Raw genomic sequence first — 22440 nt, forward strand, 5'->3', positions numbered from 1 at the left:
CTTAATCACAGTATATATTATTCTGGTGTACACTGTTGATGTGACCCACTGCTATTGATTATATGTCACTTTAGCTTGCTACTACCTCATAACTTTGCCTTAATTGCTCTTGTTTAGTTCATTTATTTTCTACTAGTTATATATACCTCCTATTTAATTCAATTATTCTATAACTTGTGTTGCAATACCTGAATTATCCCTCTTGTGAACACTAGGCTTATATTATCTTTATTTTAGTTCATATCATAACCCTGCTCACAAACTCACCTGTACCTTGGTCATCAGTTTGCCAATATCAATGTTCCTGCTACAGTAAATCCTACAGGCAAAGTGTACTGCTTCACAGGAGTATGAACCATACGCTTTTTAGGTTTTGTGTCAAATATTGTGCAGTTGGTTATGAATTACTTATTGTTTTGACAAGGTAAATTAAAGCTGTTGAACAACCTGCAAGTGTCCACTCTGGTAAATTTAATTATACTGTTTTTAGATTTAGATTACAGAAAATGAAAAACCTATTTGCCTTGATAAGGGTTTTAATTTGTTGCAAGTATGAACATGGCTTTAATAATCTTATTGCTCTGAAAAACCACAATGATTTAAGAAATATCAGTGATACTTAACATTTATTAATTGATTGTTTATGTGTGCAGACATTACAGGCACCTATTCATGTAAGCAGAGAACAAAATAGTTTGTTCTCTCTTTCATCACTTGGATTATGCAGGTGATGGTGCAGAAACGGGTGAAGTCCTTGTAGATCTCTGGCACTTTGAGGACAGACCGATCCAGCAACTCTCCACTGTTGTCTTTGTATAGTGTGCTCCTATTTAAAACAAATTTATAGACATCAACACATAAGGTATTAGGTGTACATAGCTTTCTTTAACATCATTACTATCTTACCTTACCTTCTCTGCTCTGCTTTGGATGTGTGGACATCACAGCAATTGTCTCTCCTGGGCCTTGTTGTGCACCCTGTGAATTTAAGCAAGAAAGAAATAAGTATATGTAACATGATTTTACAGTTAAAGTATTATCAGACTTGCCAACGTACTTGGTTTGTGCCACTAATGCCTGCCCTCTGCACACAGGTGAGTACAGGGGGAACCAATTGGATTTTGCGTTTGGAGTAATGTACTGACTGGAACAACACAGTAGTGTGGTTGTACAACACTGGTCCATGCACACGGTGCAGCTCAACAGGGGTACTTCAGCCCCACCTGGAAGAAGGGAAACTGAAACAAAATACTTGTTTTTTTTCTGTTCAATTTGCTTTGTATTGATTTCATAAGGGTAAAAATAAATAACTGCTATTTTAAATAATGTTTTATTATAGGAGTGGAATTGTACTTACAACTTTATATACAGATATATATATATATATATATATATATATATATATATATATATATATATATATATATATATATATATGAATATATATATATATGAATGTTATTGTTAAAATAATGTTATAAGAATTTAAAACATCTGAAAAACATGCAACAGTGATGTAAAAACTGATACAAACAATCCAGTTTCTTTTGTTTTTCAGTTATATTACAGTTTAGGTTTTACAATTGCCTCTAACATGTCTGAAATTAGCCAAATCCCCAGGAACATGGTTAACCAAACGAGGACAAATTACAAAGTGGGGTCATTAAATACCAGTTGTAAATACACACCTACTGTCCGTCATATGTCGTTCAATCTAGCTAGCTAAACTACTGATTTAAAGAAAAGCTATTTGTTTACAGACATCAAGCTAGGCTAGCGCCATATGCTATGTGCTTAATTTATGTTACTCACCCTCATAGTTGTGTAGCTACGTAACTTGATATGTCCCACTTCAAAGCTTTCTCCCGTTTCCTGATGGGTGCAGGTGAAAGACCGTTGACCATTCTGTGCACATTATTGACATATACTAATAATAAAGCGATGGACGGCGGGGTTAAATAAACTGGGGTTACAGACCCATGGTTACAGAGGAGCCGGCCGCAACGGATGTTCTCACGTAAAACGAACGCACCTTCAACGGGGCAGGGATCATTTCATTGGTCAACACTACACCTGGCATTCTATTGGTTGTGGAATTTTGATAGTGTTGTAACACAGAAAAATCCAAGCGCGTAGGAGAGATCCGAGAGCAGCAGATTTGCAAGCGCGCAGAATCAGGCTGAGTGTGAGGAGAAGGTTCAAAGCTGAGAGCAGGAAATCTGTCCACAGAACAACATATCTGAGTCTGAGCACAAAGTTTGAGCACAAGCAGAGAAAATCCAAGCGCGAGCATGACCATTTGAGTGTGAGAGCAAGGTTTTGAGGGAAATTATTACAAAATCTTAACGTAATATCAGTGAAAAATGCTCTCAAATTGAAAGATTGCGCTCTTGAATAAAGATAGGAATATAACTCCATAAACTTAGCCTTCAGTTTGGAGATGGTACTAGGGCTCACTCCAAATAATGGCTCAACTTGGTTTTGCGGAACACCAGCACCTGGGGGTACCAGAAGCTTAAAACAAGTGTCAATAGCAACAGCAAATTTGGCAATGGCAGAGAAGATTTGGCAAATTTTTCAGCCCACATATTCAGCGCTGCTGCTCATCCCACAAATTCATGTTCCTTACAAATGGGGCACCATTTGAAAGGGAACAGGCTTTCCAACGGTATAAGATTTATTGCCAAAAATAATTGTTACCACAGAGAAATAATCTACCAAACACACATTTCCTTACTTTTTGTGCTAAGTTTATGTGCGCCTTCTCTACCAACTGAGCTAACCCGACCATATAGTTACACTTGTTTTAATTTATTCTCTTGTTTCTTCACTTTACTGTGAAGCACTTTGAGCTACACTCCCTGTATGAAATGTGCAATATAAATAAAGTTGAATTAGTATTTATTATTATTATTACTTTAGAGCTGAAAAGTCATCTATGTTTGGAAATGTGTGCTGTTAATAGATTAAAAGAACGATAGTTACGTTATTGTAACTCCAGATTCTATGAGTATAGGCGTAGCCCTCTAAGCCACGCTATGGGTTTATCCCTTCGCGCATGCGCAGTCGTGAAGATTTTCTTTCCCGCCCTTGCGTGCCGCACGGGCTTCAGCTACGTCCGCAATTACTGTATAAAAACAGGGCGGACCCGTTGCTCTGCTCCCAACATCAGCTTTTTCTTCAGCTAATGCAATAGGAGCAGGTGGCCCGAATTTTAGAGGGCTACGCCTATACTCATAGAATCTGGAGTTACAATAACGTAACTATCATTCTATTTCGTATAGGCTTCGCCCTCTAAGCCACGCTATGGGTTAGGGCGAAGCTGATGTAGTAACTGCCGCCTGCGACAGATCCCACAAGTGGAACATAGAGTAACTGTTTTCCCTTACTGTCACTTTATCTCTCATGTGCCGCCATGGCAACGACCTGTTAGCTGGCTGAAAGCCCAAGCCGAGAATGCAGGCATTCGCATGATTGATGAGGGAAATGCATGATTGATAATTATGGGACGCCCGAGTTCCTCCCAGACACCCAGAGTAGGGGGGAGGGGAGGGGGCAGAAGAAAACATAAAGCGGCACATGTCGTGATTGTATAATAGTGACAAAAACATATACATATGTACATAATATATACAATTATACATACGACGGGGCCTCATTCGTCGTTGTGAGAAGAGAGGACCGAGTGAGTCAGGGAGGGCTCAGACACATCCCGCAAATAGAAGCGGATGAAAGGGCATGGAGATGCCCAAGAGGCCGCAGCACAGATTTCGGCCACTGACATGCCTCTGAACAGGGCTGTCGATGTAGACAGAGCCCGTGTAGAATGTGCCCGAATGCCCTGGGGGGGCGCCGCCCCCTCTGCGTTATAAGCCTGGGTGATAGCCTTGCACAGCAAGTGGGACAGACGTTGTTTCGACAGGGCTGCCCCTTGGGAGTGTTCCCTGTAGTGAACAAACAGCTGCTGTGTCCGCCTTATGTCCGCCGTGCGTAAAACATACTGTGATAACGCACGCACCGGGCACAATCTGTGAGAGGCTTCCTCCGCGTCGTTGTTATGAGGCGGGGGGAAAAAACCCTGGAGGGAAAAAACCCTCGACCGAAAGGAATTTGTCAAACTTTTTGGTGTGAAGGAAGGGTTGGGCTATAGGGTGGCTGCACTCCCGTCCCCTCTGATTGAGAGACAGGACGGCGAGACTGACAGCGCACATAAGTTGCTTACTCGCTTGGCTGATGTCAGTGCAAGGAGGAGCGCCGTTTTTAGAGACAGCAACCTGAGAGGGGCTTGTGCCAGGGGCTCGAAAGGGGGCTTCCCCAGAGCTCGGAGTACCAGGGTCAGATCCCATTGGGGCGTGAGAGAACGCATGGCAGGTTTCTGCCGTCGGACCCCTTTCAAAAAACGTTTAACTAGGGGGTGCGCAAAAACCGTTCTCTCTCCATAGCCTTCGTGGCAAGATGAAATGGCTGCTGCATAGGCTTTGACCGTGGATGGGGCCAAGTCGTTATCTACCAGTGTTTGGAGATAAGTCAGTACGACGGGCAGGGGGCACGATATGGGGTCTGACTCCCTCTCCGTGCACCAGCGGTGGAAAGCGGACCAACGCGCCGCGTAACATGCTGTTGTAGAGGGAGCTCTCGCGCTCTGAATGGTGCGCACCATGGCAGGTGGCAAGCCTAACCTCTGCAAGCGTTCCCGCTCAGCAGCCAGCCCCACAGTCGCTGGGTTATCACCGGGGGGTGGGCTATCGCGCTGTCCAGCTGTGACAGGACGTCCTCGTGCCACGGCAATTGCCAGGGGGGAGCCGCCAGCAGCTGGACCAGCGTCGGGAACCAGGATGCGTTCGTGCGCTCCGGTGCCACCAGGATGACCGACAGGCCTTCCTCTTGGATGCGTTCCAGGAGGCGAGGGATCAGAGGGACCGGGGGGAAAGCGAATAGGAGGGTTCTGGGCCAGGGATGGTGGGAGAAAGCGTCCGCGCCCAGGGGTGGGTTGTCCCGTGAGCTCAAGGAAAACCACAGAGCGCACTGTGTGTTTTCTCGTGAGGCGAACAGGTCCGCCTCCGCTTCCCCGAACCTGCTCCACAGCTTCCGAACGATAGTGGGATTCAATTTCCACTCGTTGTGAGAGGGTCCCCCCCTCGACATTAGGTCTGCCGCCCGGTTTAGTATCCCGGAGATGTGGACGGCCCTGAGGGACAGCAGATGACTGTGAGACCACAGCAGGAGGCTCCTGGCTATTTCCAATAGCCGGGCCGAGCGCACGCCGCCCTGGCGATTTATGAACGCCGCTGCTGTGACATTGTCTGTCTGCAGCACAACATGTCTCCCTGCTACCTTCGGGGCGAAGTGCTTCAAGACCTTCAGCACCGTGGACAGCTCCAGGCAGTTTACGTGTGGGAGGGGAGGAAGAGGCCATTCCCCTCCCACCACCTGTGATTTGCACATTCCTCCCCAGCCAGTGAGGGACGCATCCGTGTACACTGTCACGTATGACGTCACTCTGCCCAGGGGAACCCCAGCTGACAGGGTCTGGGGGTTTCCCCAGTATGACAGGTCTGACTGCAGAGAAGGAGGGATAGTCAGCATTCGCCACTTGTGGCGTATGGGGTCGATGTGCTGACGAAGGAACCACCTCTGGATTTTCCTCATGTGGAGAAGCCCCAGGGGTACTACCATGTATCCCGCGGACATCATGCCCAGAAGGCGCATGATAGACAGCGCTGACACCTTTGCGCGGGGCGTGGTGCGCGACAGCAGAGAAAGCAGCGCATCTTGCCTCGGCGTTGACAGCCTGGCCCTCATAACAATCGAGTTTAGCACTACGCCCAGATAAACTATCGATTGTGAGGGAAACAATGCGCTTTTCTGCCAGTTTATGGCGAAACCGAGTGTCTGCAGGTGCTGCAGGACTGACACAGTGTGTAGCGCCGCCGTTTCCCGAGAGGGAGCCAGGATGAGCAAATCGTCCAGATAAAACAGGAGTCTGACACCTTTTTTCCGCAGCGGCTGAAGTGCCGTCTCCATGCACTTGGAAAAAGTGCAGTCGGTTGTACTGAAAAGGAGCCCCTTGGAAAAAGAAGCGCAGGAATTTCCTGTGTCTGGGGATGACTTGGATGTGAAAGTAAGCGTCTTTCAGATCCACGGATTTAAACCACTCCTGGTGGCGCACGCATTCCAACACATGTTTGATAGTCAACATGTGGAATGGACGGACCATGACGCACCGGTTGAACTGGGACAGGTCGAGGATGGGACGAAACCCGCCTGACTTTTTTGGCATGAGAAAGTATCGGGAGTAAAAACCCTCGTTCTCCTCCCCCGGAGGAACACGGGAAATTGCTCCCTTTGACAGCAGTTCCCGTAATTGTGACGTCATGGCGTCTGATTCCGCCTGGGACGACACAGATGTCTCCAACACGCCCGCAAAGCGAGGCGGGGGGGAGGCGAACTGGAGTGTGTAGCCCCGTGATATCAGTTTTGACATCCACGAGTCCATGTGTGTCAGTCTGATCCATGCCGTGCTGTGCTCTGAGAGAGGGCGCGCGCATGTCTGTGTGTTGTTCACAGACATAGCTAGCAGGAAGCGCAGAGCCCGTCCCGCCGCTGGGCGAAACGTGGGTAGAACGTGTCGCCCAGCCCATGGTAGGGCCCTGTAGAAGGGGTGGCGGATCATCGTTGTCCTCATCCCGCTGGCATAGCCAGGGGGAGGAGGAGAACTGAGCAGCGCTAAGTGTGGCGGCATGGCGTCTGCTCCCGCTGTCTGCATAGTGAGAGAGCGGTGCAGCTCCGTGAGCAGCGGTGACCTGGTGTGTGCTTGTGCTTGTGTGGGGAACATCTGTCATATTATCAGCGTAGTGTTCAGTGGGAACAAGGGCTGCTAGGTTGAGGGGAAACTGCTCTTTAGAAAGACTTGAGTGGCCCTTAAAAGGGCCGTTGTGTTTCCGATTCTCAACCGTGGAGGGACAGATGTTCCCCGTGCCCCGTCATTGCCACCGTCGCCGCTGCTTGGTGGGTGGCTCCGGGGGCGGGTTAGACCAGGTGGGGGCCGCCTTCATGATCCTTTGACCCCGTGAAGCCTGCCGGTCGGAGGCCGGCTGTCGCTGCAGTGGGGCAGGCGGAGGGGCGGAGATCAAAGCCTGGGAGGGCGCCGCCGCAGCAGAGGCTGTGGGGCGTTTCCTTTTGTGGCGGCTGGTGGAGCGGTGGCGCTGTTGTTGAGGTGCTGCCTTCCAGGAGCCAAGCCGCCGTAGCCGCTCCGCATCTTCGGCTGCCTGGTGGAGGTGGGATGTGGCCGTCTGTAGACGAGGTCCAAATAGTCCATCGGGAGCTATGGGACCGTACAGAAGCTCGCGCCTGACCTCCGTGGGTAGCTGTGACATGTGGAGCCAGATATTTCGCTGGGCCACAGACTGCCACGCCTGGATCCTCGACAACGCCACCGTGGTCGCCGTGCTGTGGGTGAGGATGGCGGTAATAGCCTTGCCAATCTCCGTAGCTAGCTCCGGAGGAAGCGCCTCCGGGTTGGTGGCCATGGCGGAGGCTAGCAAGGCTATGTTGTTTTGCGCCGCTAAGCCTTGGGCCGCACACTGGTGAGACCGGTCAGTGACTTGGACGCAAACCTGGTCCTGGGGGGACGAGGGGGCGGCTCTGAAAGCCTGCCTCTGTGTCGCCATGAACCCGTGTGAACGGGGCATAGCGCGAGACTGGCGGCCTCAGTTTCCCTGGCTGAGAGAGAGCCTCCTCCACGAACGGCCGAAGCTCCGTGAAGCGCGGCCAGAGTGGGGCCCGTTTGGACGGCGGCTCCTGAGAGTAGATGTCACCGCTCAGGAGGCCGCGAGAGGGGGCTGGCGGCTCCGCTGGAAGCGCTATGCCTCTCTGGTCCGCCGCCCTTTTTATGATCTCCGGCAGGTCCATAAAAAGAGCCTTGGTGGTGGAGGGTGGAGCCACCTGCGGCAGAGGGGAAGACCGCTGAGGCGGTGCCCCTGGCCGTTCTGGAGACGGGGAGAGCCGTAGCGGAAAGGCATCGATCCCTGTCCCCAGATCCAGTCCTCCCAGTGGGGAGGAAGGAAACCCGGTGAGAGAGTCGTCGTTCGGGGGAGACGAGTCATCAGACTCGTGCCCGTCGAAGACGCCCTCTTCCAGCGGTTCCAGGGCGTCGACGGTGTCGCGTCGGTCCGCCCAGCTGCCGTCCCCCTCTCCGTCGACCTCAAAGGCCAGAAAAGCGTCCGCCCGCCTTTGAAGCTCTTTAGAAGGCAGGCGGGCGCAGAACGGGCAGGAGGCGTCGGAGGTGAGAGCCTTGCCGGCATGAGAGGCACCAAAGCAGGTCTCGCAGCGGGGGTGGAGGTCCGGCGAGAAGATGTAGCCGGCCTCGCAGGAGGGGCAGAGGCGGACGCCACTGGAGCTGGTAGTTTTCATTACTTTCTTCATAACTGCTCTTGCTTGAAGAAAAAGTGGGAGCAGAGCAACGGGTCCGCCCTGTTTTTATACAGTAATTGCGGACGTAGCTGAAGCCCGTGCGGCACGCAAGGGCGGGAAAGAAAATCTTCACGACTGCGCATGCACGAAGGGATAAACCCATAGCGTGGCTTAGAGGGCGAAGCCTCTACGAAATAGAACAACACATTTTTATATGTGCTTGCACTAATATTTACATCAAATTGCATAGCATAAAACTGCTTCAAGATTTTTTGACATGAAATTGACATTAAATAACATCTTGATTGAATTGATCATTTGTGTTTTTAAACAAATCCCATCATCAAAATAACTAAATCATGGTTTGATTTTCAAAAAAACACCATATTTTTGTTGTACTGCACATTACTGCAGCTCCTCTTTTCACCCTGTGTAAGGCATCACACTTCTAGTCTATCTTTGTTGGGAGTCGCACATGAGCAGTAGCTAGGTAAGCACTACTAGCCAGTCAGAAGCAGAGTATTATGAGGGCGTGCCATGCTAGCAGCTAGGCGAGCATTATAATGTGTATTACAAAGTGACCACGTTTGTCTATGAAGTAAAGGCTGGACTACAATAGAGCTGATTGGAGAAGTTTGTGAACAGTGTTTTCTGTTGGAGATGGTAAGTCCCTTTGGGGTGGACTTTTTCACTTTGTAAACCTATAACGCACACAAAAAGATATATAACACAATAAAGGAAAGGGAAAAAGCCAAAAAGCATAATATGAGCACTTTAAAGAAATGCCAATAAACCAGAGTACGTTTTCTTCCCATCCCCGAATGCTATGTGGAGTAGGCAGACCCTCCTTTAGCGTGCTTTGGAGGAAGGCCTGGCAAAGCGAGACTACTGTAGTCCTTACCTGCTTGTCTCACCATTGTCAGCCTGTCTTTGTGTTATCAGTCCTTGTTGTGTTGTTCCCACTGTCATGTCATTTAGTTTCCTGTTTCATGTTGTCATTCATTCCCTGTGGGGTAGTGTTTCCCTTATTTGCTCTTGGTTATGTTTTACCCATGTTCTTTCTGTCTTCTCTTCTCTTGTATATGTTTCCAGTTTTATTTTGTAGTCTCTGTGTTTCTCCTGTGTCTTGTCTTGTTTTACTTCCTGCCTTGTGTGTTTTCCCACCTTTGTGATTGTCTGCCCCGCCCTGATGTGTTTCACCTGTTCCTCAGCCCTAATGTCACCTATCCCTCATTACTCCCCTCGTTACCTTGTGTATTTAGTCTGTTAGTTTGCTTTCTGTGTCTGTTGCCTGTGCTAGCTGTATTTCTGGATTTATCTGTGCTTCTGGGCTTTTACTGTGTTTGGATCATTCTTCAGTTTATGTGGATTGTAAATTGTGTTTCATTAAATTATGAATACAAACTGCTGCTCCCTCCTCGTTGCTTTTCTGCAATTTGGATCCAAGCCTGAACCGAGTTGTGACAAACCAGTTGTAATTATTTTATTTTTTTAACAATGTTTTTATTACTTTTTCATTGAAGTGACAATTTAAAACACTGTCCCCTGTCCCAACCCACAACACAATTTCTCTCTCAACCTCTGCCATATTACAACAATCAAAAAGCAAATTATATGACAGTATCACAGTAGCTAACTAACTCCTAAGTCTTCTTATTTTACAAACTGTGGCCTCCAGATTTCCCCATACACCAACCAATTTGCCTCTCAATATAAATGTTAATCTCTCCATGGACATACATTGCCCCATATTCTTGATCCAAGCACCAATTGTAGGTGCCTCCATTTTCTTCCAGATTAGAGCTATAGTCCTTTTTGCCTGTAGTATAGCAAAAGCAATACATTTATACAGTATTGTTGGGGTTTCAAATTCCGATTTGTTGGATACAGGGGAAGCAAAATCATTTTAGGGTCAGGTGGAATATTCAGAGACAAGATCATCATGGTTTTATTAATCACCTCCCTCCAGAATGTTTTAATTTTGTCACACTCCCAGACACAGTGCAATTTAGCCTCATTGCATTTAAAACAAACCAGTTGTAGTCTTAACACATTTATATAGATTTTTAACCGATTCACGATGCATCCTTACATCCCTAAACTGCAGTTTGTATCTTTCCTGTATTTATATATGTATACCTCCATGCCATGTTATTTAGCAGGTGTATACTTTGTTAAGTTAAGTTTGTACATTAAAAATGGTAATAAGGCCATACAATGTGTGATTAAGCTAGATGAGTATGATGCACTTGCTCAATTTAAAGATCAGTTATGCAGATTTAACTCGCAGACACAAAAAAGCCCATCTTCTCTTTGACACAAGACAACACAATGACAAGGTGACGTTTGATTCCTCTCATTTTATTCAACAGATTTATTTTTCTCTGCTTCAACAGGAATCCATTATACGCCTGACAGAGCTAAGCTTCATGCCGCTGAATCCCACATCTCTCATGCTCTTGTACTCTCCGGGCCTCATGTACATCATCCTGCCTCTGTAGTTGGGCTGCTCGTACATCAGCCAGTGGCCGTCCATTACGTTGCAGGACTGGCAGTCGTTCATACGGTAACGGTCCATGATGTTGACGCAGTCCTCCATCAGCTCGTGACTCTGGCCCTGGAAGTTCTCTCTCTCGTAGATCTTCATCCTGAACTGACCTCTGTGCTGTTGATGAATACAAAAAGGAGGACGTCAGCCTAGGAAGAATTTAGATTGCTTTCCTGCTGTCAGTGTAAAATGTGTTTAAAATGCCATGCTGTTTTTAGAACAATTTACTTTCAAGCACACATTTTAGGAGCAGAGCAGGAAAATAAATAAAAATAGCAATTGAAGGAGTTATGACAAAAAACGTCATAAAACTATATTCATGCACTCTGAAGTCTCAGACAGTTCAAGCCGACATGCGTTGATGTACTTTTAAATGTCTTGCCAAATGAATTAAGGGCCTTTTATTTTTTGTAACCAACCTTGAGTGCCTGGATACGTTTTTTTTTAATGACGTTTTGGTCATAACTCTTCCTCCTCTCCATTAAAGATGACTCGTTTCCTATTAATATTTATCCTTTCAAAATCCTTGCATACCTGAGGAATTAAACGGCAGGATCGGATTGAGTCACTCATGCCAAAAGACACGTAGTCAGAGTACTCTCCTCTCCTCAGGAAGTACTGGTTTCCCATGTAGTTTGGGCGCTCGTAGACCATGAAGCAGCCGCTCTCCACCCTGCAGGAGTGGCACCTGCTCAGGTAGGAGGACATGTCAGAGCAGTCGCTCATGCACTCATAGGAACGACCCTGGAAGTTCCTGTCCTCGTAGAAGATAATCTGTAGAAAAGAAAAGGAAAAAACAGTACGAACTGATTTGTCGATTTAAAAATGTACCTTTTGTAAGCTTAGATGGCTTCATGTCCTTCTGATATATATACTTCCACTTGTTTACGAGTGCCTCCTAAACTGAAAAGTGCTTGTTTTCTGGTCTACTCTCTACATACCTTGCCCATGCTTGATGATCTGTGTTTGTGGGAATCTGTCCAACAACCTGTGGCTGCCAGGCGGCTTTTATACTTTATACGCGCTGTAACAGGGTATTGTTATTTAAATTATCTGGAAGCTGATGAATAAGCAGCTCTGCGATCGCTGTTAATTTCATTTGTGCCATCATGATCCAGAACAAAAGGGAGGGGAAATGGGTGGAAGACACAAGGCAGGAGAGAGGAGCGAGAAGAACTGAGCTGCAGTTTATATATTTCTCAGACTGGAGAGGAATAGGGTGACAAGAAAAAACTGAGTCTGTCTGAATGGATTTGTCACGCTTTGTTTGAATGTGGCACGAGTTCAGACCGTGGCTGTCTTAAGAATAGGGATAACGCATTTCAAATGTCAAAAGGTCTATTTTATTACATTTACTTCCCATGTTCATTGTTATATATGCAATGCCCGGAAATGCACCTAAACCACAGTAAATGGTAGGTGAGGCTGACAAATGAAGTTTTGCCTGATATTTTAGTAAACAGCGTCTGTTAATTTCTGATCCCTTTAATTTGAACTCTTATCCTAAAGCATCTGGCTGCCAAGACACATCACAGTTATATCTGTTTGTTTATTTTAATGCCAGTAGGACATAAAAAAAACATAATCATTAAACACATCCAGCTAATGCCACTTTGTGTGTATTGATTTACCAATAAAGTATTTAGAGTGACTCAGTATATTTTGCTCACATTTGGAACAGCTTACAAAGGACGGTATGCGTAAATTAGTTTTGACTCAGTGGTCTTATGGTAGGGATTATTTTACTTCTTTCAGTATTGTTATGACAGACTTTTTCACAGCAGATATTTTGACTTGTCAAAGCAGGAAAAACACGATGACTTTGACAAAACAACTTACCAACTGATCATTTAGATTCACACTAAGATGTTTATTCAGATCCTCATACTCAGCTAATCCTGCAAATCCATGATTTCAGGTCAGTTTTCCCCCCGCAATGGGCGCCATTAATGTATAATGCAACAACAAAAGGCAGGTTTAATGAGGTCCTCAACAGAGTAACATAACATAATAGTGTTATATACACTTATATATCATAATATATTGTGCTGGGTCTTTTTATACTTACATATACAGTACAGGCCAAATGTTTGGACACACTTTCTGATTTAATGAGTTTCCTTTTTATTTTCATGACTATTTACTTTGTACTTTCTCACTGAAGGCATCAAAACTATGAATGAACACATATGGAATTATGTACTTAACAAAAAAGTGTGAAATAACTGAAAACATGTCTTATATTTTAGATTCAAGTAGCCACCATTTGCTTTTTTATTAATAAGGGGAAAAATTCCACTAATTAACCCTGACAAAGCACACCTGTGAAGTGTAAAACCATTTCAGGTGACTACCTCATGAAGCTCACTGAGAGAACACCAAGGGTTTGCAGAGTTATCAAAAAAAGGAAAGGGTGGCTACTTTGAAGAATCTAAAATATAAGACATGTTTCCAGTTATTTCACACTTTTTTGTTAAGTACATAATTCCATATGTGTTCATTCATAGTTTTGATGCCTTCAGTGAGAATCTACAATGTAAATAGTCATGAAAATAAAGAAACACATTGAATGAGAAGGTGTGTCCAAACTTTTGGCCTGTACTGTATAAGTGTATATAAAAAAGACCCAGCACAAGGAACCAGTGTTAGCTCCAGGGTTAGTCTCTTTTATACACTTACAGCATATATATATATAGGTTCCCACACCTTAACAACATGTGGCCAATACTTGTTTATCTCGTTCCCAGGCATTAATAACACTTGGCCACAAAATAATAATGTGTGATCCTTCCGGGGCTGCGCACAATAAAACACCAACTTTATTTATCTTTTTATGAATGAATTCTCTCACATAGACCTTTCTCACTGCAGACATTTGGACTTGGTCTAACACAGGTGTAACTAATAACATCAATGATGGCTGACCTCTGCCTAACGAGGCCGTCATTAATGAAGTTATCTACACCACCTGTGCTTTCTCCGGTATGACACATCTCTTCTGCAACTGTTTATCGGAGGAGATGACACTGCAACTTTAATCGGGATTGAACTTGTCCTTTGAAAAGTCCCTGTTAGTGTGATGTTCGGTTTAATTTCATTATGTTCAATAGGTTTAAGAATTCACTAAGACCCAGGATGATCTTTTCTCATCCCTTGTTTACATTGCATTTTGCATGCAATATGAACTATTGGAATTATTTTACTATTTTTAGAGTAAAAAGTAAATACTACTTTGCCCTCATGATATTCTGTAATCTCATCCTGCAAAATGAAGACAGTTTACCAAATAATGTCCCATTCCACAAAAGAATTCTGCTAATGTAGACCGAATAACAAGAAAATAATCATTTGATAGGGCAGAACTCAATGAAAACAATACACTCAATTGTCACTAAAGATGGCTGTGGGCCTGTATAAGTTTTACATGTCAGTTTTGGCAATTCTTTAATATGAGGCCCTCACATGTGTTTATCTGTGTTTTAAGCCCCCAACAAGGCAGTGCTGCCTGGAAGGCACTAGAATTAGGCAATGGTTATGGTTATGGTTATGGTTAGGGTTAGGGTTAGGTGCCTTGAAGTCAACGGTCGCAGCGCTGCCTGGAAGGAGACGTTGGGGGCTTAAAACACCATCGAGCATCACATGTGGACAAAAGGAAATCAAACTTGACCAAACCATTTTGCTGATATGCAAATCAAGTCAATTTAGATAACAATAGATTTCCCTCATCTGCACATTCTGCATTTCGATACAAACCACAACCAGCTGCAGCTGGGTGGGAGGCAAGCAGCATCATTAACAATGGGAAAGGTAAGAAGCGAATGCTGTTTTCTAAAGGTTTTAAAGATCTTTTAGACTGTAACTATAGAGAGGTGAAGTCCCTCCCCTTCTGGTGGACCTCATGGGACTTTATTTTGGAGAGAAAAACAATTGTTGTAGTGAATGGGGAGAGACTAATTATTTTTTTAACCCGTTTAAATTGATGTTCGTCAATTAAAAAAATAATTTTGCAAGTAAAGAAAGTCTCAGCTTGTTGTAGGTTTGTTGTAATAGCACTTAGTACTACAGCTCTCGTCTCACACAATTTACGTCACTTTGCTTAATGCTCGCCTCGGCTCGCTCACTAGCTAGTTAGCTTAGCTGTGTTCCACAACACACTGGTGTGTTTTATCCAGCAAAGTTTTATCAGCCAAGAAGCGAAAGAATGAGCAAGATCAGTTGCTCTTGTGAGTAACGTTAACTTTACATCCCGGTACCAAACACACAAGCATCGTAGCTTCAGCGAGACATCACATATGCAACTTTGAAGTGTGTAGTCTTTCTAATTACATATTTTCACAGTTTTATGACAAACTGACTTTCTTAGCTTGCAAAATTATCTTTTAAATTGACAAACATGTGTGTAATTCATGGCTCAATTCAAACGGGATCAACAAAATAATTAGTCTCTTCCCGTTCACTACCGTACATATTTTTTCTGAGATAAAGTCCCATGAGGTACACTGGAAGGGAGGGACTTTGCCTCCCTATAGGGCAAGTAAGCTGTCTTTTGTCTAGTTTGTTGTCATTGTTATAGCAGCCAGGCACACAGATATGCTGCGGCGTTTCTTACAATGCTGGGATGATAGTTTACCAGGATTTGTTTGTTTCCTTCCATCCAGATTGCATTCTTCGAGGATAAGAATTTCCAAGGCCAAAGCCATGAGTGCAGCACTGACTGTCCTGACCTGCGCTCTTGCTTTGGCTGTTGCAACTCCATTAGGATGGAGAGTGGCTGCTGGGTGCTGTACAAGCGTCCCAACTACACTAGCGAGCATTACATCCTGAGCTCTGGGGAATACCCCGATCAGCAACATCATCATCTTGATAGCATCAAGTCATGTCGCTCTATCAAAAATGTAAGCTCAATGGATGCTTTTTATAACTTTTGATTTTATTTATCCATATCCGTATCTTAGAACGTCTGTAACTGATGCTAAATTGGAGATGAGTTGGTTTGCGTTTTTTTGTTGTTAACCATAACAAAAGCCATTCTTTTAGTAATGATTGTCAAATTCACTTAATAATATTTAATGCACCCGTTTCCTTAAGTTGGGTTAAGCGTACTACACCAAGTTGTAGATTAGGCAAAATATTAAGTAAATTTGTCAAATTCACATAATATTGAGGACACAGCATGTTTTCTAAAAAAAATTCTGGTTTAATTTTTTTTTGCAGGAGAGGGCCCAGCTCCAGCCAAATACCACAGAGTGCACCAACCAAGCAGTAATCAGTCAAAGGCCAACAGAGAAAAAGGAGAGATAAAAGGCTCATGATTTGGCAGCAGGATGCTTTATATCCAAGTCCATGCACATCAATTATTGAAGGAAACTAGGAAAACAGCCAAGAAACCCATTTGTAGATAGGAGCTAAGTAAATGAGGAAACAAAAATAGGTCAAACTAGGGCTGCTCCATTATGGAAAAAAATCACAATTATTTATTCATACATTTTTAATCAAGATTATTTAATATGATTACTAATTGACTTTTGGAAATGTTGCATTTATTCAACTTAAAAAACAGTTAAACAAATCAACAGTGAAACCACCTTGAACTGTGAATTTTCCCTTAATACTTTTCCCGTTGAACTTTTTGAATTCCCCTAAAAATAAAAAAATATAAAAATGTTGGCTGACTGAGTTCAGACAAAATAAGAGTTTCCTTGCAAAACGTAAAGTGGCAAAATAATTGTTTTTCTCTATTACATTGTTTTTTTGATCGCCGAAATCAAAATCGCGATCAAAATGAAATTAATTGCACAGCCCTAGGTCAAACGATTCAGAACACTAACATTATTTCATCAACTTTAATTCTCTAACTCTTTCAAGGTATATGGAAAGTCCTGGAAGATCCCATTCTACGAAATGAAGGATTTGGTCAAGTCTCCAGAGGCTGGTTTTAGAACGCAAGGGACGTCACCTGTATCAACAGCTAATAGAGCAGTCAGCTGGCAAAGTCAGCTACAAACTATAGAAATAAAATGTTCCATAATCCGTTTTATTTATGTTTTAAACAAGAGTTTTGGGCCCAAAGGAGCGGTATATGGTCGACGACTGAAGAGAAGGAGCGGCGTTAGAACAAAGCAGTAAATCAGAGAAATAAATCATTGTTTTCGTTGTTTCTTTACTACTAGAAACTCAGCTGTAGCAAGCATCTCACTGTCACTATCCTCATTCTTATTTTAAGACGCTACAAATGATATCCAGCTACAATAAAGCCTGAAAGTTGGAAGGAAGAACAGTACAGGTAAAAGTACAGAGTCATTGCTATAGAGATAGTACACCATCTCGTCTAGTCGCATTGGTGTGAACTGGCAGGTTTCAGAACGTTGCAGACTTTTGCATTGCAACTAGTTGCAAGTTTCAATTTGTCTCGTCACAAATCTTTTGGTCTGAACTGGGCTTAAAGTACCCAAAAATCCTCCAGAGTTCCAGAGTTCTTACGTCATTGAAGTTCCGGAAGAAGACCTCAAGAAGTTCAGAGTTCCAGAAGGCTAAGATTCGAGAACATTCAGCCTCCCAGCTGCTTCTTCCATTTGGACATATGTCCTTCTCCCCAGGACCCTGAGTGTTGGACTCAAATGAATAAAAGTATTTCTTATCCATAACTGGGCTGTGTGTATTATCTCTTAAGTTATACGACACCTCAACCTTTTAGTATTATCTTCTAGTATCAACCAGTAAAATTGTTTAACACAGTTCAGGGGCGCTTTCACACCTGTAATTTGGTGGACTCAGTGCAATTCGGGGGTAAAGTTGCAACATTGTTGCATTTTTCATTTGGTTGGATTTGCTTTCACACTGCACTTTGTCAAATGCACTAAACACTGCCAAGACATGTCATGCAATCAAAACAGTTGCTTGATTATGGGACAGAATATCCGAAACTCGCCGACACAGTTTTCTAATACTTTAGAACAGTGTTTCTCAAATGGGGCTACGTGTACCCCTAGGGGTACTTTGGAGGACTGCAGGGGGTACGTGAGATACATTTATAACATCTTGGGTTTTCTGGTTCTGCTTCAGTGTTTCTAATAATTTAGAAGAAGGCGAACAATGTGAACAGCTGACAGACAGAGTGAAGGAGAGACAGATGATGATGTCACACAGACTGATGATGTCACACAGACGACCAGCAATGTGTGCTCAGAACAGCTTATGGATCTGAAAGTTATCATCCCTTAAATCATATCATATCATATAAGTCTGTAAATTCTGTGCAAGGTTGAAATTGCAAGCTAGTAAATGCTCTGTTTTTTTGTTGACTTCCTGTATTTGGGTCGGATCGTTCTCACCAGAAGTGAACTAAACTCTAGTTCACTTGGAAGTTTGAAAAGTGCAACACACAGAGAGCTAAAGGTGATGCATGCAATTATCCTGGAAATGTACAGTATTTCCGCTGACAACACTTTCTGGTTTCTCGCTTACATGTAGCTGAACCAACCAATCAGACGCTAGCAGTTCCAAGAAGTTCAATATAACCAGAACTAAATAGGGTAACACATAAGAGTGACATGACACTGTCATGACACATGAACCCTAACTCTAACCCTAACTTGTCATGACAAAACCGAATGACACTTACTAAAAGAAGCATAAACATTTGACTTCTTTATAATGTTTTATGACACGTTCATGACAGTGTCATGTCCCTCTTATGTAGAAAACATCAAGTAAAGTGTAACTCTAAATTTGTGTTACCAATCTCAGCTGTTTTCATCACTGCAGTTTAATATTAGTATGTTCATAAACTGTGGATTTCTCCTTAAAATGTATAAATTGTGTGTAATTTCATACAGAAAGTGATATAGAAAATAAATAAAGCATAATGAGGATAAACTTTATTTGTAAAGCACCTTTTCATTAATATAATACAGCTCAAAGTTTTTAGCTTACATATTGATTGATTGAAATTTATTTCAAACGTGTAAAAGAAAACAGAAAGGGTCATGCAAGAAATAATATTATACAAAATAGAAAGCATATTGAGGTACCTAAATGGCATCCGCATCCAAACATATAATTTAAATTACTATCTTACAAAAAATAACTTCATTCATAGCAAACATATATTACAATTTCTTGCATTTTTATTGAATTGACTCAAAGAATATAAACTCATTGATATATTTTAGTATCAAAAATATAACTTAATTGAGAAATTCGAAATAAAAAGGGAAACTAAGAAAGAAATACATAAAATTGCAGACAAACAAAACACATGTATTACAGTGGTGCAGGTCCATTTGGTTTGAGCAGCAACTGAATCTTGGCACTGCTAAACAACCATTGTGTGTAGAAAGGCAATTCAGTGAGTACGAACAATGGGCAGACTCTAGATGAATATTTGGATTGTAATAACTGTTACATGCACTGCTAACCATGCATTTAGCAGTATTGTCTCTGCCATGTATAAAGAGTACTGCGTTCGTTACAGCATCTAGTTTTTTAAGAACTACAGATGGCGAAGGTGAGTACAGTATGTGTCTGAATGTGTTGTTAAAGTGGCAGGAGGTAATAATTTGGTGCAAGAAACATAGACGTCAGATGTTTTGTCAATAAGAATTTAAGAACGTTCAAACACCGTAGATAAAAATGTCTTTTTATTTAGAAGATATAAGTGTATAATCCTGTCTATAGGGATGTAACGATGCATTGTAAATCAGTTTAAAATCAACATAAATTTGTAAAGATTACAAGCCTGTTGAGATAAAAACTTAAACGTGAAGCAATTTTTAAACATTTGACTTCAGACGTCACTTTGTGTTCTCAGTTTATTAATCGGAAGAGATTTTGTTTTCTACTTTAATTATTTTGATGTGGGAAAAATCAAATTATTTTTTTTGCTTCAATTCTGGTTATTTTACATAAAATACATGTTCAGTTGGATTTTTGATAAGAGGACACGTCTGTTTTGTATAGTTTATATACATAAACAAAGGAAAAATGTCAGTCATTTGCCTGCAACTCATTCTGTTAAAAAATATCCTGAGAAAATCGTATTGTAAACCTAAAATCGTGAATCGAATCGCGGGGTGTATCGTTACATCCCTAATCCTGTCTACATTCATTCTTTCCAGATTGTGTTTTACGAGGACCGGGACTTCCAGGGAAAGTCCTACGACTGCAAAGGCGACTCAGCCGACCTGCAGGGCTTCATCCACCGATGCAACTCGGTCAAGGTAGAGGCTGGCTGGTGGGTTCTGTACGAGTGCAACAACTACATGGGCTACCAGTATGTCATTGGTCCAGGGGAATACAATGACTACCGCCGCTGGATGGGCTTCAACGACTGTGTTAGATCCTGCAGGATCATCAAAAACGTAAGTTACAAAGTCCGGTCGCAACCTGAGATTCCCAGCCAAGTCTCTGCTAGCTGCTCCAAATCCAGGCTGAGGACCCAGGGTGACCGGGCTTTTTTTAAAGGCCTGCACTCTCTGGAACAATCTAACTGGGGAGATCAGGGAGATCCTTAGCCTTTTTTAACCCTCTGAGTTCTTAGGGCATTTCCTTGATTTTTAAAAAAAATCTTAATTTCACCTTTTACGGGTATTTGCATATAACCTGTGTTATGGGGTGTGTCATATCAAAACGTTCAAAATAAACTCAGCTTTCTGTATGTTATATGAAATAGAGGGACCCAATTCTGTCCTAGAGTGATGCGTTAGATATAATTTGGCTCTAAAGATAAAATGTTTGCTGTTTGAAATTCTTTAAATCTCTTCTAAAAATATATGTGAACTGTATTGTTTTGGTGCTTGAAATGAGTTTACAATATAGATTCTGCCAATTTTGGGAATCTTATATTGTTTTACTGTACATATTCTCTTGTGCTACTCCTTTCTTAATGCTGTAAAACTTTTGAGTTGTTTTGATTATTTTTTGTCTGCCATTTTATTTTTGTCTTCTTAAAGCTTTGGTGCATAACTTTTTGATATTAATGAATGTCCATTACATTCAAGCCATTGCCAAATGAGTTGCTACAAAGCTAATTAAGACTATCAGCTCCACACAACTCTCTCTGGATTTCTCAGTATGACTATGTTCAGAAGATTGTGTCGTCCAGTGATTTTCCAACGCAGAATCTCGAGCGAAGATAATGACCTCTTCTGAAGAGTCCATCATGTTTTTTATCCTCTGTGTCCTCCTTGGCTACTAGCAACTGTGTGGAGGAGGGGGGGTGGGGAGCGCAATTATTTAAGGCTGTAACATGTGGACGCGTTGACAGTGTTGTTGTCATTACATAGAAATCCTCATTGGGAAGACAGTAACTACGCACTATAGCTTTTAGCACTTTGTAACGTTGTTTTTAAAAGTTTTGTATTATTATTATTATTATTATTATTATTATACATTGTGTCTTTGACTGTTTTGGTTTCAGGCCAAAGCACCGTACAAACTGCGGCTGTTTGACCGGCCAAACTTTGATGGCCAATCTTTGGAGTTGACAGAAGACATGAAGTCTATCCAGGAGAAATGGCTCAGACGTCAAGTCCAGTCCTGCAAGGTCCTGGAGGGCTCCTGGATCTTCTTTGAACATCCCAACTTCTGTGGTCGTCAGTACCTGCTGGAGAAAGGGGAGTACCGACACCACTCGGAATGGGGAGCTCTCAAACCAACTGTGGGCTCCATCAAAATAATCATTGAGCTGTGAAATTCAACCTGTTAAAGTCTCTTGTAATGATACATTGACTTAACATTAAAATTTGACCCTAATGTTTGTTTGTGTCTGTTTGAAGTTTAATTCTTCTCTTATCCATTAAAATATAATATAGAGAAAGATTAATGATACAACAATGCTATTCATTATTCATTTTGGCAATACAGATACAGTTTATTAGGTTTATTAGTTCTAGTTAAAATAATGCAAAATAACTATAAAATGAAGCAATTTTTTTAGGGTTGTTCTTTTTCAGTCCAAAACCCAAAGATTTCCAGTCTACTGGAAGTTTGAGGAGCAGGGAATATAACATTTTTGCCATATGTGCTTGAATACATACAATACATTCTCAAAATAGTTGTTGATTAACGTTTTGTAGATTGAAAGATCAATTAAAAGTCTAATACATGTGTACAACAACTAATACATATGTACAACAACTTTCATTCATCGGTCATAATTTAACAATATAGATGTAGTAAGAACGTCCTCTATTTTTAGGAATGAATCATGCTGGTATAAATACGGAATAATGAGCCGTCTATCCAGCAGGTCTTCCACAGCTCGTCTGCTGAGGTGTGTGTGTTGACAGAGGGTGGAGCATGGCAGCCCAAATACACCTGTCCCCTGTGGCACAGATGTTAAAGCCTGTCCCACAGAACTATGCATCAGCCTCAGTATCATCTGCATAAGAATTTTGTTTGTTTCCGGAATCAGGCATTGACAGATCAAAAGGTCAGCCTTTGTAGTTGTGAGTAAACACTGTATGAAGCCAAGCATTTTT

General features: G+C 42.7%; 3 protein-coding genes across 3 annotated transcripts; 2 read left to right on the top strand and 1 right to left on the bottom strand.

The window, feature by feature from the left end:
* Positions 1 to 10801: 10801 nt before the first annotated feature.
* Positions 10802 to 11910, bottom strand: LOC114563999 (gamma-crystallin M3-like). The gene is made up of 3 exons (XM_028591085.1): positions 11902 to 11910; positions 11495 to 11734; positions 10802 to 11077 (listed from the first exon to the last, which is right to left on the bottom strand). Exons 1-3 carry the CDS (start codon positions 11908 to 11910, stop codon positions 10802 to 10804), a joined length of 525 nt encoding a protein of 174 aa, XP_028446886.1.
* A 2779-nt stretch (positions 11911 to 14689) lies between these two features.
* Positions 14690 to 16261, top strand: LOC114563598 (gamma-crystallin C-like). The gene is made up of 3 exons (XM_028590396.1): positions 14690 to 14767; positions 15619 to 15855; positions 16175 to 16261. The coding sequence occupies exons 1-3, from the start codon at positions 14759 to 14761 to the stop codon at positions 16259 to 16261; spliced, it is 333 nt and encodes a 110-aa protein (XP_028446197.1). The 5' UTR covers positions 14690 to 14758.
* A 3196-nt stretch (positions 16262 to 19457) lies between these two features.
* LOC114563599 (gamma-crystallin S-1-like) lies at positions 19458 to 21650 on the top strand. The gene is made up of 3 exons (XM_028590397.1): positions 19458 to 19466; positions 20068 to 20319; positions 21378 to 21650. The coding sequence occupies exons 1-3, from the start codon at positions 19458 to 19460 to the stop codon at positions 21648 to 21650; spliced, it is 534 nt and encodes a 177-aa protein (XP_028446198.1).
* Positions 21651 to 22440: the final 790 nt, after the last annotated feature.

The sequence above is a fragment of the Perca flavescens genome, chromosome 11, assembly GCF_004354835.1.
Source record: "Perca flavescens isolate YP-PL-M2 chromosome 11, PFLA_1.0, whole genome shotgun sequence".
Lineage (NCBI taxonomy): Eukaryota > Metazoa > Chordata > Actinopteri > Perciformes > Percidae > Perca > Perca flavescens.

Bases quoted from the DNA above. Each gene is read 5' to 3' on its own strand.
- LOC114563599 (XM_028590397.1), top strand. The intron at 20,320-21,377 runs GTAAGTTACAAA...TTTTGGTTTCAG, and splicing joins CCTGCAGGATCATCAAAAAC to GCCAAAGCACCGTACAAACT.
- LOC114563598 (XM_028590396.1), top strand. The intron at 15,856-16,174 runs GTAAGCTCAATG...TTTTTTTTGCAG, and splicing joins CATGTCGCTCTATCAAAAAT to GAGAGGGCCCAGCTCCAGCC.
- LOC114563999 (XM_028591085.1), bottom strand. The intron at 11,078-11,494 runs GTATGCAAGGAT...ATTCATCAACAG, and splicing joins CCTGCCGTTTAATTCCTCAG to CACAGAGGTCAGTTCAGGAT.